The 19045-nt window shown below is 47.9% G+C and overlaps 1 protein-coding gene across 1 annotated transcript in view; it reads right to left on the bottom strand.

Moving 5' to 3' along the window:
- Positions 1 to 19045, bottom strand: part of nkain1 (sodium/potassium transporting ATPase interacting 1) — a 621699-nt gene that overhangs the window by 12862 nt on the left and 589792 nt on the right. The window contains exons 6-7 of the mRNA XM_085962829.1: positions 16255 to 16336; positions 2592 to 2611 (exon numbers count right to left, since the gene is read on the bottom strand). Of these exons, the coding sequence (XP_085818955.1) occupies positions 2592 to 2611; positions 16255 to 16336 (102 nt within the window). The remainder of the gene's footprint in view (positions 1 to 2591; positions 2612 to 16254; positions 16337 to 19045) is intronic.

Raw genomic sequence — 19045 nt, 5'->3', positions numbered from 1 at the left:
GTGGTACTGGAACCCAAACCACGGATTGGACTGTGGTACTGGAACCTAAACCACGGATTGGACTGTGGTACTAGAACCCAAACCAAGGATTGGACTGTGGTACTGGAACCCAAACCAAGGATTGGACTGTGGTACTGGAACCCAAACCAAGGATTGGACTGTGGTACTGGAACCCAAACCACGGATTGGACTGTGGTACTGGAACCCAAACCACGGATTGGACTGTGGTACTGGAACCTAAACCACGGATTGGACTGTGGTACTGGAACCCAAACCACGGATTGGACTCTGGTACTGGAACCCAAACCACGGATTGGATTGTGGTACTGGAACCCAAACCACGGATTGGACTGTGGTACTGGAACCCAAACCACGGATTGGATTGTGGTACTGGAACCCAAACCACGGATTGGACTGTGGTACTGGAACCTAAACCACGGATTGGACTGTGGTACTGGAACCCAAACCACGGATTGGACTCTGGTACTGGAACCCAAACCACGGATTGGATTGTGGTACTGGAACCCAAACCACGGATTGGACTGTGGTACTGGAACCCAAACCAAGGATTGGACTGTGGTACTGGAACCCAAACCAAGGATTGGACTGTGGTACTAGAACCCCAACCAAGGATTGGACTGTGGTACTGGAACCCAAACCAAGGATTGGACTCTGGTACTGGAACCCAAACCACGGATTGGATTGTGGTACTGGAACCCAAACCACGGATTGGACTGTGGTACTGGAACCCAAACCACGGATTGGATTGTGGTACTGGAACCCAAACCACGGATTGGACTGTGGTACTGGAACCCAAACCACGAATTGGTCTGTGGTACTGGAACCCAAACCACGGATTGGACTGTGGTACTGGAACCCAAACCATGGATTGGACTGTGGTACTGGAACCCAAACCACGGATTGGACTGTGGTACGGGAACCCAAACCACGGATTGGACTGTGGTACTGGAACCCAAACCACGGATTGGACTGTGGTACTGGAACCCAAACCACGGATTGGATTGTGGTACTAGAACCCAAACCACGGATTGTACTGTGGTACTGGAACCCAAACCAAAGATTGGACTGTGGTACTGGAACCCAAACCACGGATTGGACTGTGGTACGGGAACCCAAACCACGGATTGGACTGTGGTACGGGAACCCAAACCATGGATTGGACTATGGTACGGGAACCCAAACCACGGATTGGACTGTGGTACTGGAACCCAAACCACGGATTGGACTATGGTACGGGAATCCAAAGCACGGATTGTACTGTGGTACTGGAACCCAAACCACGGATTGTACTGTGGTACTGGAACCCAAACCAAAGATTGGACTGTGGTACTGGAACCCAAACCACGAATTGGATTGTGGTACGGGAACCCAAACCACAGATTGGACTGTGGTACTGGAACCCAAACCACAGATTGGATTGTGGTACTAGAACCCAAACCACAGATTGGACTGTGGTACTGGAACCCAAACCACGGATTGGACTGTGGTACTGGAACCCAAACCACGGATTGGACTGTGGTACTGGAACCCAAACCACGGATTGGACTGTGGTACTGGAACCCAAACCAAGGATTGGACTGTGGCACTGGAACCCAAACCACGGGTTGGACTGTGGTACTGGAACCCAAACCACGGATTGGACTGTGGTACTGGAACCCAAACCACGGATTGGACTGTGGTACTGGAACCCAAACCACGGATTGGACTGTGGTACTGGAACCCAAACCACGGATTGGACTGTGGTACGGGAACCCAAATAACGGATTGGACTGTGGTACTGGAACCCAAACCACGGATTGGACTGTGGTACTGGAACCCAAACCACGGATTGGACTGTGGTACGGGAACCCAAAGCACGGATTGGACTGTGGTACAGGAACCCAAACCACGGATTGGACTGTGGTACTAGAACCCAAACCAAGGATTGGACTGTGGTACTGGAACCCAAACTAAGGATTGGACTGTGGTACTAGAACCCAAACCAAGGATTGGACTGTGGTACTGGAACCCAAACCACGGATTGGACTGTGGTACTGGAACCCAAACCACGGATTGGACTCTGGTACTGGAACCCAAACCACGGATTGGATTGTGGTACTGGAACCCAAACCACGGATTGGACTGTGATACTGGAACCCAAACCACGGATTGGACTGTGGTACTGGAACCCAAACCACGGATTGGACTGTGGTACTGGAACCCAAACCACGGATTGGACTGTGGTACTGGAACCCAAACCACGGATTGGACTGTGGTACTGGAACCCAAACCACAGATTGGACTGTGGTACTGGAACCCAAAGCCCTTTTCCATGCACAATACATGAGGACCTTGGTGAAATAACACCTTGGGATGGGAGGGGGACTCAACAATCAGACCAATATATTTTCATGTATTATTTACTTCGGCAATAGAAAAGACTGCAGACAACTCCTGCTATCAAATGATACGAATGCTACCCGGAAGTGACATGAAGCATCTGTTTACTGATGGACCCAAAAGATAGCTTTGCCACTGCCTGACCAATCAACACAGAGAAAGCGTAAAGCTTTGAACGGAGGGTTACTGACCTGTGTTCCTGGATGGAATCCTGAAAGAGAAATACAATCGTTTAGTAACACCGTAAGTCAGTCAACCTGCCATGAACATTCTCAAAATTAACATCTATGTTATTTTTTCAGTTACCGTCAGAGCTTAATGTTAGGGATAAGTAATAGGTTTCCAGCCATCGTGCTCTTTAAAAGGTCACTGTCTTCATAAAGAACTGTTTGGCAAATCTGTTTATATTTGTAAAGGTAATGGAAGAACGCAAATAGTTTCAAATCCATTGTGAGGTCATTTACATGCGACAATATTGCAATGAAATCTCGCCCCATTTTGGCTCTCTGACAAAGAGGGAAAATAGTTTGTTGAGTAAATTTTCAAGATATCAGAATCCCTTTCAGGAGCCTTGTGGGAACTTTATGATTTAATGTTTCACTTCAGTAAACACTACAATGAACGTGATGTCATAACACACAAGATGCACCATCGAGGGACAGGGGACTGCACAGAGAATGACTCGGGATGTTTTCCACTTTTAGAAGCAGACACGTGAATCGCTCCATCTTAGCGGCAACAAATAGAAACGCTAATTCCTCTTGCCTGTCGATGGGTGAGTGTATTCCATTCGATTTCAACAGCAACAAAGGCAGAAAGTTGCCCAATTATCTGCAATAATCCTCACTTTGTGCATCGCAAGTCATTGAAAAACCAGTTAACTGGTCAAATAATGGACCGGAGAGCAGGAAGCAGCTCAATTAACTGACGTCTTCATTTCCTGATGGTCCTTGCTGGTGTTTATGCTCCACGCGAGCCTCCCCCTACCCCTCTTCATCTCACCCTATCAGCATATCCTTCCTCCCTCATGTGTTTATCTAGCTTCTCCTTAAATGCATCTATGTTATTCGCCTCAACCACCCCCTGTGGCAGCGAGTTCCACATTCTCACCAATCTCTGGGTAAAGAAGTTTCTCCTGAATTTCCCATTGGATTCAGTAGTGACTATCTTATATTTATGGCCCCTGATGTAAGAAAACTACTAGGCACTTGGTCTAAGCGTTAAACAAAGCTTTAATCAACTGTTTTACAACATGGAGGTCTAGTTGTGTCCTTAGTTCCTGTTAAGAATGTCCTGCGCAAGCTGGGCCCGTGCCCGAGTATTTATACTCTCCCTGGACAGCGCCACCCGCAGGCCGCTCAGTTGATTCATGTCAGCCCCTAGTTTAGGTCTCCCCCACAAGTGGAAACATCTCTGCGTCCACCCTATCCAATGTAATCAACCTCTGGGCTGTGAAGTCCAGAAAAAAGACTAAACTACAGTGGCCATTTCGTACCTGCCAGGAGTGCAGTGGGGTTAAAACTGCCCCTCACAAATCGAGGTTTAAGAACTGTGCGTCATTCGTATTGTGTAGTTTTGCATTGAAAATTCGACTGAAATCGATTTCTGGCTTAGGTCTGGCCTGATTTGTCCTTGTGGTGATTTAGGTAAACATCCAAACTGTGAGACTTGTGATTTGCCCATGGGGGGGGGCGGGGGGGGGGAATGTGCAGCTACGCAGCGCACTGGGGCTTTCCCACAGTTTACCACTCATCTCTTTCAAGCGCCCCCTCAGCTGATTCTGCTCAAAGTTCTTTAAAATCCTGCACGGTAGTGAGTGGTCCGGATGATTAGTCTTCAGCGGGAGTCCCCATTCACAGCCTTTGCTCGCCAACCAATGCCAACACTGACCAGTTAATGTAATAATTGAAACAAAATCCACATTGAATTAACTGGAGCTGAGCGGGTGAGCCAATTCAACAACAACAACAACTTATATTTATATAGCGCCTTTAACCTACCGGGCAGAAAACTGAATATCTTCCTCTCAAAGCTCATAAACAAAAGGGAATTGGATAAATCCTTGAGGGGGAAAGAAATTGCCGGGCTATGGGGGAACGAGCAGGGGAGTGGGACTAATTGGATCACTCTTTCAAAGAGCCGGCACGGGCATGATGGGCCGAATGGCCTCCTTCTGTGCCGAATGATTCTAACAAGCCTTTAACAGACTTTAACAAGAGGCACAACATTGAAAAAAGACAACAAAATGTCATTCCTTTTTATTGATAATGGCAAAAGGAATATGGAAGTTAGCTGCTGCGTTTCCTACATTACAACAGTGACTACACCTCAAGAGTACTTCATTGGCTGTAAAGCACTTTGCCACGTCCTGAGGTCGTGAAAGGCGCTATAGAAATATAAAGTCTTTGTTTTAGAAAATAAAGAAAATGATCGTTTCAGCTGATTTGATACCAATTTAATTTTAATTATTTTGTTGTGCTCCTCAAGTTGAGGGATATTATGTGCTGAGGGATGGAACTCTTGTACTTCAGAAAGCCAGTGTCAGAGTCGAGCTCTCCCAGGTAAGGTATAGCACAGTTAGACGCAGAATAAAGCAACCACTTCTCTGTCCCCTAAAATATGCCTCAGCCCCAGCCTGAGGAGAGCACCTCCCTCCTGCACCAGTGTGGCACTATCCCCAAGTTGCACACCAACCAACGTTAGGCCTGTCTGAGTGGCGATGATCAGTGCCGAATTGGAGCCCTTTCGCGCCATCAGCCCGTGCCAGCTAAGGACTGGGTTGAGATTGGCCAAACTGAATTCACATAGGACCCTTACAGCAAGAGAAGACTTTTCATCGCCTCAGTCTGACCTACGAACAAAACCAAACCCAAGAGGTGAAAGGTCGTTTTCTAACCACTGAGTCCCAGTACCCCCTTTCCCTCCTCTCTTCTCTTGGGGACATTTGCATCATCGTGGATGCAGTTCCAAAGGTGCTGGTAACTCTCGAGTGGCCACTTTTCTTTTGTGAGCCAGTGAGAGCGGAGAGCAGCACAGCCAAGAACAATTTTGTTGTCAGCCACCAATCACACACAAGAACTCGCATTTATATAGCGTCTTTAACGTAGTTAAACATCCCAAGGCGTTTCACAGGAGCAATTATCAGATATGATTTGACACTGAGCCACAAAAGGAGATACAGTATTAGGATAGGTGGCCAAAAGCTTGGTCAAAGAGTTAGGTTTCAAGGAGCATCTTAAAGGATGAGAGAGAGGTAGAAAGGCAGAGAGGTTTAGGGATGGAATTCCAGAGCTTTGGGCCTTGACAGCCGAAGGCACGACCGCCAATGGTGGGGCGAAGGAAATCGCGGATGCACAAGAGGTCAGAATTGGAGGAGCGCAGGGTTCCTGGCGGGTTGTAGGACTGGAGGAGGCAACAGAGATAGGGAGGGGTGAGACCGTGGAGGGATTTGAACACAAGGACTTCCCAGCAAGTCATGGGATTTGGATCAGGAAACCTGGCTGATTTTTCCCTCGCCCTGAATCAGGGGCGCCGATGCCAATTCTACTACCCATGGGTGAGATCAGCCAACTCACCTCAGACCAGAGATTCCTGGTCCACGTGATTCAGTGCCACACTAGGTAGTGTAAACTTAATTTCTTCTGGTTCCAGGGAGAGGGAGCATCTGTGAAATGCGGACCTGATGGGTGACTGATTTCCATAAAACAGCAAACATATAGGGGGAAAAAATTCGGTTGCTTTGCGCCTCCTGTTAGCCTAAGAGGGCGCTAATAGGGTGCAAAGCAACGAGCGCCCGGGCGTGGCGATATTTGCGCCGCTCGCAAAATTGACCAGACATTTTGCGGTGGCGCTAAACACTACCGCCACGATCTCCTGCGCCCACAGATCGTGATGTCAGTCGAGTGTGCAATGCCCTAGACCGGATATTGAGTGGCGCCCCCTGCCTTACCGCTTGCCGCTAGCAATGACAGGTTGAGGGGAGCGTTTTGCAGTCGGGAAGGGACTAGGGGAGCGCTATTTAAAGGCGACAGCTTCCTGCCTTTTTTTGTCGGCGACATTTTTGCACCACACATTCTGAGAGAGAGAGAGAGAGAGACTTCCGGAGAGATTCAACGCTGTGTGAAGGAGTTTTGGGTACTGAGCAGCACTTTGCAGGTTCATTTTGATTTGACCTTCCTTGCATCGATTTAGAAGAGACTATGGGGGCTGCACTCTGGGCTCTTTCCCTGGGTCTCTCCACTGTTCTTTCCAGCAGAATTGATGTACAGGTCACTCCAGGCCGAGATTCAAGGCTGCAATGAGCAGGGTGTGGATGGAGAGCAAGATCGACCCTCCCCTTTAAAAACTGGCCGGTGCCAGTGTGTCTGTGTTTCATTGCTGACTGACATCACATGAGCTTCGCTGCGCTCTGAGGTAGCGCCTCGCTCCTCGGCGTTAGCACCTTAAGAGAGGTGTGTAGTGCCTGATTTAGCGCTCCAATCACCTCATGGGGCGATAGAAGCCAAGTTTGCAGTCGGAGGTAATAATTTGCGGCAGGCGCTAAACTTTGCGCCCGGCCGATAATTGCGCCCCAAACGGGGCGATACCGAATTTCTCCCCCTAATAGAATCATCGAATCTTACAGCATAGAAGGAGGCCGTTCAGCCCATCGTACCTGTGCTGGCTCTTTGAAAGAGCTAATCTAATTAGCTCCCCTGCTCTTTCCCCATAGCCCTGCAAATTTTTCCTGTATGTATCCAATTTCCTTTGGGAAGTTACTATTGAATCTGCTTCCACCACCCTTTCAGACAGTGCATTCCAGATCAGAACAGCTCGCTGCATTATTTTATCCCCTCATCTCACCTCTGGCTCTTTTGTCAATTACCTTAAATCTGTGTCCTGGGTTACTGACCCTCCTGTCAGTTTCTCCTTATTTACTCTATCAAAACCCTTCATGATTTTGAACGCCTCTATTAAAACTCCCCTTAACCTTCTCTGCTCTAAGGAGAACAGTCCCAGTTTCTCTAGTCTCCCCACATATGTAGCAGAGAGTGGGAAATCTATCTGATCAAAGAGAAATAGTTTCTTTGCAAGTTTTCAGACCTAATATTAGTTTGACAGGAATAATAAAGGAGACAATTGTACAAAAAAAGGTCAAGAGTTCCACAGCTCTAAATACATCCCTCCCAACAATCTCCCACACTGTTTTGCCTCGACTTTAAATACTCTGCAGGTTACACATTAATTATATGCTATTTTCAAACATACTGAGCCGTGTGATAAACGAACCTCCTATCAGTAAAATATTGTGTTAGTAAATAACACTGAAAATATTAATTAAAATATAATTAGTGAGATTGCACTTTATTGCATATTTTGCTCTCCCTCACCCAGTACATAATTAATCAGAGCTGTCAACTCACACTTTCCCTGCTTGAACTCACAATCCATAGTGTTCCAACCCAGGGATCTCTCCCTCTCTCTCGTTGATATTAGAAAGACATATTATTGTTCACCCTAATCGCTTTGTGAAGTGTCAACTTGCATTAAAAGTGTCGTGGGTTAACCCCCAAAAATTGCTTTGTACATTTTTTAAAACGCTTTTTATGTTGGACAATCTGGAGATTTAATAACCCGTAAGTGGAAATCGGTTGCAAAATAGTGGATCCAGCGGAGGCCTATAAATTAAACTTGTGTTTGGTGGGACGTCACCTAAAATCACATCGAATGTCCAGCACAGAAACAGGCCATTCGGCCCAACTGCTCTGTGCCGGCGTTTCTGCTCCACACCAGCCTCTTCCCACCCTACTTCGTCTCACCCCATCAGCATAACCTTCTATTCCTTTCTCCCTCATGTACTTATCCAGCTTCCTTTTAAATATATCTGTGCTATTCGCCTCAACCACTCCCTGTGGCAGCGAGTTCCACATTCTCACCACTCTCTGGGTAAAGAAGCTTCTCCTGAATCCCCTATTGGATTTATTATTGGTGGCTATCTTCTATTTACGGCCCTTGGTTTTGGACTCCCCCCACAAGTGGAAACATCCACTGATGCTTCAGCTCCCCTCTGCTATCGAGTGTTGAGAGACAGGTCTTGGTGTTGGAACCTATCATCAGCGAGTTGGTGCTGACTGGGGTGAAGGATGGAGAGGACATCAACCCTTCTCTGTACAGCTCTTGCGCATCCCCTGGTGGCTACCTCTAGAACTAGCACAGGCAAAGGCCAGGCATGTCCACCCTCCCAGCTGAAGAGAAGCAAAGAAAGATATGGCGAGGAGATAATGTGAAACTAAGTATTTCCCTTCGTTTCCTTGAGGTGCTGACGCTTGCTGATATACAATTAGACGGTGACAGCCATGTCCTCGGACCTCACTCACCTGTCCGTTCCACTCCAGGGACTTGAGCACACAATCTAGGCTGACACTCCCAGTGCAGTGCTGAGGGAGCACTGCACTGTCGGAGGTGCCGTCTTTCAGATGAGACATTAAACCGAGGCCCCGTCTGCTCTCTCAGGTGGACGTGAAAGATCCCACGGCACTATTTGGAAGAAGAGCAGGGGAGTTCTCCCCGGTGTCCTGGGTCAATATTTATCCCTCACTCAACATCACTAAAACAGATGAACCAGCCATTGTCTCATTGCTGTCTGTGGGAGCTTGCTGTGCGCAAATTGGCTACTGCGTTTCCTACATTACAACAATGACCACACTTCAAAGGTACTTAATTGGCTGTAAAGCACTTTGGGACGTCCTGAATTTGTGAAAGATGCTGGTTTTGGTTGAAAAAGGAATGTTCGCCAGGACACCGAGAGAACTCTCTGCTCCTCTCCAACTAGTGCCATGGGATATTCAACCTCCGCCTGAACTGCTGGAACAGGCACACGGTCCCTCAGTCTGATATCTCATCCGAAGGATAGAGTTCCAACAACGCAGCACTTCCTCCATATTGCACTGTAATTGCTGTCTAGATTATGTGCTCAAGTCCCGGAGCGGGGCTTGAACCACCAACCTTCTCCGACTCACAGGCGAGAGCTCCGCCAACTGAACCAGACTGAGTAGAAGTTACGTGGAATTTACAGCTCGGAGACAGGCCACTTGGCCCAACTGGTCCATGCTCCCCACGAGCCTTCTCCCACCTCTCTTCATCTAACCCTATCAGCATATTCTATTCCTTTCTCCCTCATGTGTTTATCCAGCTTCCCCTTAAATGCCTCTATGCTATTCGCCTCAGCCACTCCCTGTGGTAGCGAGTTCCACATTCTCACCACTCTCTGAGTAACGAGGTTTCTCTTGAATTCCCCATTGGATTTATTAGTGACTATCTTATATTTATGGCCTCTAGTTTTGGTCTTCCCCCACACGTGGAACGATTTTCTCTATGTCCGGCCTATCAAACCTATCATAATTTTAAAGACCTCTATCCGGTCACCCCTCAGCCTTCCCTTTTCGAGAGAAAAGAGCCCCAGCCTGGTAAGTATAACCCCTCAGTTCTGGCATCATCCTTGTAAATCAATTTTGCACCATCTCCAGTGCCTCTATATCCTTTTTGTAATCTGGAGACCAAAACTCTGCACCGTACTCCAAGTGTGGTCTAACCAAGGTTCTATACAAGTTGAACATAACTTCCCTGCTTTTCAATTCTATCCCACTAGAAATAAACCCCAGTGCTTTGCTCCTTATTGCGCAAGCGTTTTTGGTTTTTTAATCCCTTCACCATTGGTGGCCGTGCTTTCAGCTGCCTGGGCCCTAAACTCTGAAATTCCCTCCTAAAGCCCGCCGCCTCGCTGACTCTCTCTCCTCCTTTAAGACGCTCCTTAAAACCTACTTCTTTGATCAAGCCATCCTAATATCCGCTTATGTGGCTCGGTGTCAAATTTTGTTTGAAAACGCTCCTGTGAAACGCCGCAGGAGGTTTTACGATGTTACGGCGCTATCTAAATACAAGTGGAAGTTGTACACAAACCGCACAAAGCCCTGGACATTTGTTGTGTCGTACATGGTGGTTTTTGAAACACAGCGCAAATGGGTTAGGAAGCTGTACTGTACGATGACCCGTGATGTTGACCTGTGCCATTTTCAGAGGGTACAGCCCCATGGTCATTGCAGACTGATCCTCAAGAGTGGACATCACAAAAAGAGCCAGGAGGGAGGCAGGCTGGAACAACAGGTCCATTGGGTTAAATGGAAGGGAGCCATTTTTAGTTCCTGGCAGATGGAAGAAGGGAGGAGAGCAGTCTGCTGAGGAAGGGGAATCTGCAAAGGAGCCAGAATGAGAAGCTGCCAGCACAAGAAGGATGAATCCGGAAGTGAGACTGGAACTGAGGGGGAAACGATAAAAGAAGTGAGAGTGAGAGTCAGAGAGACACACACACACAAAGTGAGCAAGGCAGCAAGGGTGGCGGTGCGGGGGGGGGAGAGAGACAGATAGAACAGAGCGAGAGAGAGCGAGGGATTGACAGAGAGAGGGAATGAGAGAGAGGTTAATATAAAATAAAGATGAGGGAAGAATAGGGAGTGAATCGTTGCATTTTACAGCACGGGAGGCAGTCAGTCCAGCCACTGCACCCGTGCCATCTCTCTGAAAGAGTTATCCACTTAATCCCATGCCCAGGGGCGGACTGGCCATCTAGGAGATTGGGAGATTTCTCGAGTGCCCCTGTGAATGGTTCCATAGCGCTGCATTATCAGTATCCCCCTTTTCCCGTGAGAATCCTGAAAAATCCCGTGCTCTTTCGGGAAAGCCAGCCCTCTCCTGCTCATTCCCCTACCCTTTCTTCAAACTCTTTCCAATGTTATTTTTCAAATATTTATCCACTTCCCTTTGAGAAGCTGTTCTGGAGTCTGTTGCCACCACTGTTTCTGGTCAGGCTTCCCATGTCCTAACAATCCTCTCTGATAAGGAAATTCTTCTAGCCTCTCAACAACAACTCTTTGCATTTAAATAGCGCCTTAAATGTAAATAAGTCCCAAGGTGCTTCACAGAAGGCCTCTGGTAACCGACGCCTGCCCCCTTCAACCTTTTGGTGATGATCTGACATTTATACCCTCTAATTATCAGCTCAGAGACCAGGAGAAATAGTCCTTCGCTACTGCGAGCACTTTTATCACAGAATCATAGAAATTTACAGCACAGAAGGAGGCCATTCGGCCCATCGTGTCTGTGCCGCCCGAAAAAGAGCTCTCCAGCCTAATCCCACTTTCCAGTTCTCGGTCTGTAGCCTTGCAGGTTACGGCACTTCACGCGCATACCCAAGTGCTTTTTAAATGTGATGAAGGTTTCTGACTCTACCACCCTTTCAGGCAGTGAGTTCCAGACCTCCACCACCCTCTGGGTGAAAATAAATTCTCCCCAACTCCCCTCTAAACCTTCTACCAATTACGATAAATCTCTGCCCCCTGGTTATTGACCCTCTGCTAAGGGAAATGGGTCCTTCCTATCCACTCTATCTAGGCCCCTCATCATTTTATACACCTCAGTCAAGTCTCCCCTCAGCCTCCTCTGTTCCAATCAGATCTCCTTTCAACCTTCTCTGTTCTAATGAAAAAAGCCCCAGTTTCTCCTCATCACTACACCCTTGGTATTCTTATGGTAAATCGCTTCCGCACCCTCTCCAGGGCTTTGACACCCTTCCTATAGTAAGGAGGCTATAAAACTGGACACAATATTCTAACTGTGGTCTAACCAATGATATGTACAGGGTTAGTGCTCCCTCTTTGCTGTTGACATCTACGCCCCCATTTATATAACCAAGGACCCCATTCACTTATTTTTATCACTTTATCTAATGAGTGAGAGAGAAATCCGACCAGGAAAATGAGAGGGAGAAGAGGAGAAGGAGAAAAAAAAGAGAGGGAGAAAGAGAATGGGGCAGTGGAGAAGAGAGATGAAAAACTAACTGGGTAAGAGAGAGAGAGCAAGGGAAAAATATAGCTTGGGATATAAGAAAAAACCATTTAACATTCATATTCAAGAACTAATTTCATGTTATTGTTAGTTTGAAATGATATTTATTATTCCAGTTTTAGTGTGCGAGTTCAAATATGGAAATTTATGCAGAAACATTGATATACAACCTGACACTGTTATTCATTCTTCAAAAGATTATACATTTCTTAGTGTCTTTCCCGATCTGGCCCAGTCTTTTTTAGAAATCTAGTCCAGGGCTCAAAGGCTTTGCAACGTGTTATTAGAAATATCCAGCAAAATTATATATTTTACGCAGCCGTCATATGAAAGAAAAGATGTGCCGATCTTACAAGTTGAAAGGGCCTTTCAAAGCTCAAAAGGATTAAACATGCGAACTGAATTTTAATTCATCAGAGTGCTGCAACAGGTGGGGGCTTCAATAGGTATTCAATGGACAGGATAAATATTAATAAATGGTACTTGTAATAAATGGCCAGGTGGGCTGTATATTAGTAATAGTGAGCTGTGAGTCCAACTCGCACATTTAATTGAGCTTGCCATGTTGCACACTACGGCAGAACATGATGAGGGAATTCAGCTATGTGGAGAGACTGGAGAAGCTGGGATTGTTCTCCTTAGAGCAGAGAAGGTTAAGGGGAGATTTATTACAGGTGTTCAAAACTGTGAGCGGTTTTGATAGAGTAGATCGGGAGAAACTGTTTCCACTGGCAGCAGGGTCGGTAACCAGAGGACACAGATTTAAGATCATTAGCAAAAAAGCCAGAGAGGAGATGAAGAGAATTTTTTTTTCACGCAGCGAGTTGTTGCAATCTGGAATGCGCTGATTTGAAAGGGTGTTGAAAGCTGCTTCAATAGTAACTTTCAAAAGGAAATTGGATATATACTTAAAAAGGGAACATTTGCTGGGCTACGGGGAAAGAGCAGGGGAATGAACACAGGACGAGAAAGGGGCTCTTCAGCAGGCAGCACAAGAACAGAGAGGGAACTATGAAGAGCTCCTCTGAGCCCCAGGGGCAGGCAGCAAGGAGCTCCCGGTGGTCATGTCCGCAGAACAGCTGCTTCTATCTGGGGCGGTGCGAAGGTGCAACTGTCCACAACGCAGAAGTAGACTTTCCAGATGTGCTGAGGCTGGCGGCTGGGAGGACCGGGTAAGTTTTTGCACGCCAGAGGCTTGAGCCCATAATCTTGGCTGACACTTCCAGTTCCAGCACTGAGGGAGTGGCTGCACTGTCGGAGGTGCCGTCTTTCAGTTGAGATGTTAAACTGAGGCCCCGTCTGCCCTCTCAGGTGGACGTAAAAGTTCCTACGGCGCTATTTGAAGAGGAGCAGGGAAGTTCCCCCCCGGTGTCCTGGCAGATGTTTATCCCTCAACCAATATCACTGAAACAGATTATCTGGTCATTATCTCATTGCTGTTTGTGGGAGCTTGCTGTGTGCAAATTGGCTGCCGCGTTTCCTACATTATAACAGTGACTACACTTCAAAAAGTACTTCACTGGTTGTAAAGACCTTTGGGACGTCCTGAGATTGTGAAAGGTGCTATAGAAATGTAAGTTCTTTCTTTTAACTATGCCAACTCTCCCGCTTTCACCTGATTGACGTTGGGATACGGTTACACAAGGACCTCCGGCCCTCCCTTGGGTAGATAGTCCTTGGCCTGACCCCAGCCATTGAGTGTTGGCGATCTATAGGGTAAATGTAGCCAGGCCCTGTGCCCTCACTGCACATCGATACACGTACATTTTCCAAGCGAGCTCGGGTGATTTTTACCCCCAACCGCACCCCCCCCGACCCCCGCACCTTCATGAACCCAGAAGTTATTGAGGCCAAGTGTGACACCCCCACCCCCACCCCGACAACTGATTTCCCAGCTGCGACCAGTCTTCTTAACTGATCAGACTGATCTGCAGGCCTTTAGTGCATCTTCCATGGTCGACTTCAGCATGGAGAGAAGCTTAGCGCTGAAATTTTAAATGACCCACGCTCAGCCGTGATCTAACTGAACGGCGGAACAGGCTCGAGGGGCTGACGGGCCTTCTCCTGTTTCCATTCTACAAGTCGGGGGCTCAAAAAGGCTTTAAAAGCTCCATTTTCATTCCAGGGGTTGCGCGACGGAACATGAATTATTTTGTTTGAAAAGCTGCACAGCAGATCTTTTCGATCCAGGGCCCTCTCTCGCCCCCACCCCACCTGCCTCCCAGTTTTTGGCCTTGGAAGTAGAGGGAATAAAACAACATTTTGCTGACGATGTGCAGTACGTTTCAACTTGGCCCCATTTATTTTTATTTTTTTTACGCGGTTCCTTGTTTTGCCAGCAGTGATCTTCTGGGAACTAATTTAGTAAACCAACGGGCGAGGAAGCAAATGAAGTGGCACTCGGAGCTGGTGATGCGGAGTCGGGCCCTCAGCACACTCGAGGAGTTAAAAGCCTCATTTAAGTGACAGCCAACTCACCATCAAGACCCTCTTCAGGCTGATGCGCGCCTCTGGGGATTAGCTTCAAATGAGACCTCTCTATTAAATTATACGGAAGGTATAAGTCACTCAGGCAGGCTAAACTGATTTCTTTCCGAAGCAAAGCAATTTGTAAGGATAGCGTGCTTAGATAAGGGAGGGGAGGGGGTCAAAGGGTGAGGAAGACGTGAGGCTGGTTGGAAGGATGAACAAAAATATGAGGTTATGCTTTTTTTAAAAAGCCCTAAATGATGTATTGTGATCATTAATTCAGAAATCACTTAACTCTATTACATCTGAGACCCCAAGCAATTGCCTACCCTCGTCTCTTTCGAAAGTACTGATTGGTGCCCGAGTTCGGTTCGACCCTGGATCTCAGCCAAGCGGTCACACTTCGTGCCTGAATTTCCCTTACCAAAGGGGAATTGGATGAATACTTGAAGGGGAAAACATTTGCAGGGCTATTGAGAAAGAGCAGGGGGACTGCAGTTAAGGGGAAGCAAGGCAAGCACATGAGGGAGAAAGGAATCGAAGGATCTGCAGATGTGGTTCGATGAAGTAGGGGTGGGAGGAGGCTCATGTGGAGCATAACCACCGGCATAGACCAGACGGGCCGAATAAAAACATAAAAACATAGAAGATAGGAGCAGGAGTAGGCCATTCGGCCCCTCGAGCCTGCTCCGCCATTCAATGCGAATGGCCTGTTTCTGCGCTATAGACTTGATGTAATAAATTAAAGTGTTTACGGAAAATGTTATAAAACACACAGTTGTTTTTTTAGTGCCCCTATGATTGTTCTCCCGGGTTGCTCGCGACAAGTGCCCAGGAAATTATTCTTTCCTTCCTGGAGACTCCAAGACAAGCCAGGAGGGTTGGTGACCCCATACACAACATGCACCTGAGCGAGGGACAAGCCCCTGTTTGCTGCTCGGTGCTTCCCTCGAACGGATCATTGCCATGTCGACACACATTCTGTCACCTCCCCTCCGCCACCCCCCCCCCATCCCACCGCGCAGACCGAGAACTGCGCCTGGACCCCCCATGGTTTGCATGGGATTGGAGGGCGATTTCCCCGTCGATATGCAGGTGGGGTGGGGGGTAGGGGGTGAACGTAACCCTTGAAGATCCAGCTCCTTCACAATGCCGATCTAATCGGTCACGGGAGCTGTGAGCAGAATACCTGCAAACACTTCTCCACGCCGGCACTTGTGTTTACGGTGTTCGACGTGCCACCAGCTCCGAGCTTTTTCTTTTCCCCTGTGAATGCCAATTAGCAACAGCTGCCACAGTGGAGAGAGTAATAACATTAAAAGATGTTCTCACAGACAGGCATTAAAAATAAAAAATGGATTATTATCCTTGGACAACATTCCCCGGAGTATCTGAGCAAGGTTTAAATGCTGAAATGAAGTGGTGGGGAGGAAAGCAACACAGCAGATTTTATTGAATCTGTAGGGACCATTGGAAATGTCCTTTTTTAATGTGTAAAGCACTTACGTGTACAGAGGCTGCAGCTGTAAGTGAGAAGTCTTCTGAGGGGCCTGATACCCATAGGAATCAAATCCTCCTATGAAATCAACTGGAAACACAGGAGAAACAATTAATATTTTGCAGACTGTGAATAATTAATATTTTTCAGAGCGTTGAGATGAGAGACATTCTCCTTTGTACCTTTCAGTTACGTCTTGTAAATTTCTACTTTTCTGCTATTGCCACACCTTCAACCAACACCTAAAAAAACCAATTTACCGGCACCGAAATAACCAGAAATCTCTGTTAACCGGCAAAATTCAGGAGTGGGTTCAGGTAAGTTTTACTTCATATTAGTGGCAGTTCCTGGATCTGTGGCTGTGTAACTGGGGTTCCTGCACTTGTTGCTAAGCAACAGGGATGCTTGGTCTGTGGCCGGAGTTCCTGCACATGTTGCTAAGCAACAGGGAAGCCTGGATTTGTTGCTGTGTACGGAGCTCTCGTACCTTTTAACTATACCTCTCTGCAATCCGGACTTTTTGATAAAGCGGCACCACGCCGGTCTCATTGGTGCCGGATAATAAAGAGTTTCCTGTATTCTGGGCATCATCTTATTGCTGTTTGTGGGAGCTTGCTGTGCACAAATTGGATGTCGCTTTTCCCTACAGTACAACAGTGACTACCTTTCAAAAGGTACTTCATTGGTTGTAAAGTGCTTTGGAACGTCCACAGGCCATGAAAGTGCCTTCCTTCATCACACGCCATTGCCAAAGAGACCGTAAGAGACCTAGGCCTAGAAATTCACTATGGCCCCGCCAGCTGGCTAGCGCCCAAAAGTTAGCGCTGGGCGGGAAGCCTATAGCGATCGTCAGATATTCATTGTTAGCGCCCCAATTCGGAACCGGGCGCTATACCAGGGTGTGCCCGCCTCCGCTTGGGGCGCTGACACTGAATATCAGCGCTCTTGGCGCCACTGCGCCAGGCGCTGCGGAGCGGCAGGCTGCGGTACTGCAGGCCTCCTCCTTCTCTTAAGGGGGAGGTGCCTGCAACAGGGAGATCGCCGCTGGATAGTGCCGGCAAATGAGCCCGGCACCACGGAGAAGTGCCGGGCTCGCGGAAAGCAGCCGGCAATGCCGCGGGGGGGGGGGGGTGTGGAGGAGGCCGGGGAAGGAGGTGCGGGCAGGCGGCCGCCGAAAAAGCGGCCGGACGCACCTTCCGCTTTAAAGCGCCCCACTAAGGCAGCAGGACGGCCCCGTTTTCTGGTCGCTGTTTGCGGCCGCTTCGGAGGAGGCGGCCGCAACTAAATATGGGGATCGGGCCGGTTTCGGGGCGGAACCGGGGCACTGCGCACACCGATGACGTCATCGGTGCCGGCGCAGCGCTAACGGCTACCGCCGCCAATACTGCTGCGCTGAATATCTGCGCAAACTCATTTCTGGCGCAAAATCACTCTTTAGGCGTTAACTGGGCGCAAAGCTGGCAGCGCCTTAATGAATTTCTAGGCCCTACTGTTCCAATTCTTTCTCGGGACGTGGGCATTGTTGGCAAGGCCAGCATTTGTTGCCCATCCCTGGTTCCCTGAGGTGGTGGTGGACGGGCCTTGTTCCAGCGGTTTGATACAACTGAGTGGCATAGCTGGGCCACTTCTGAGGGCAGCGAAGAGCCACCCACGTTGGTGTGGGACTGGAGTCACGTGTAGGCCCAGACTGGGTAAGGCCGGCAGGTTTCCTTGCCTGAAGGACATTCGTGAACCAGTTGGGGTTTTACAAGAATCTGACAGCTTCATGGTCACTTTTACTGACACCAGCTTTATATTTCCAGATTTTTTTCAACTGAATTCAAATTCTCCAGCTGCCACGTGGGATTTGAAATCACGTTCTCTGGATAATTAGCCCAAGCCTCTTGATTACTAGTCCAATAACAATTGGCAAAAACTTCAGAGGGGAAATGAGAAGAAATATTTTTATGCAATGATTTGTTATGATCCAGCCTGGAAGGGCGGTGGCAGCAGATTCAATGGTAACTTTCAAAAGGGAATCGGATATATATTTGAAAAAGAAAAAAAATTGCAGGGCTATGGGGAAAGAGCAGGGGGAGTGGGGCTAATTGGATCGCTCTTTCAAAGAGCCGGCACAGGCACGATGGGCCGAATGGCCTCCTCCTGTGCTGTAAGATTCTATTATCTGTTAGTTTTAAAAGTTGTTTCTGTCTTGATTAGTGTTCCAAACCCTGGGTACTCGACATGTTTTCACTCTCGGCTGAGTGAAGTGACACGGACCATGTGGTGTTTTACTCCAAGTCTCTCTACCTTTAGTTACCATACCTGGCGGAGAGTCTCACTCCTGCTTCATCAGTCAAACTTGCCTGGAAATAGGATTGGACATAAATGTCGCCGGAATGTTGTCACATTCAGGGTGGCTGACAGTGAATTGTTCATTCACTTTGTAATTCCTATCTGTTTAATTCAGGAGCTGTCCACTGAGCGGGAAGTACCTGCGGTATTGTCTTTCAGACGGGAGACAGGAATTCTATCAGGGCCTTGTAAATTGACACTGCCTGTTCTCCCTGGGCTGAGCATCTTCTTCTCACGCTCTGCATCTCCTGTTGTACAAGGTATTGGTGAGACCGCACCTGGAATACTGCGTACAGTTTTGGTGTCCATACTTAAGAAAGGACATACTTGCTCTCGAGTCAGTACAAAGAAGGTTCACTCGGTTAATCCCGGGGATGAGGGGATGGACATATGAGGAGAGGTTGAGTAGATTGGGACTCTACTCATTGGAGTTCAGAAGAATGAGAGGCGATCTTATTGAAACAT

Source organism: Somniosus microcephalus, chromosome 20 (assembly GCF_052327205.1).
Source record: "Somniosus microcephalus isolate GS21.2 chromosome 20, FLI_Smic_1.0, whole genome shotgun sequence".
Lineage (NCBI taxonomy): Eukaryota > Metazoa > Chordata > Chondrichthyes > Squaliformes > Somniosidae > Somniosus > Somniosus microcephalus.
This window is presented reverse-complemented; position numbering and strand designations above follow the sequence as displayed.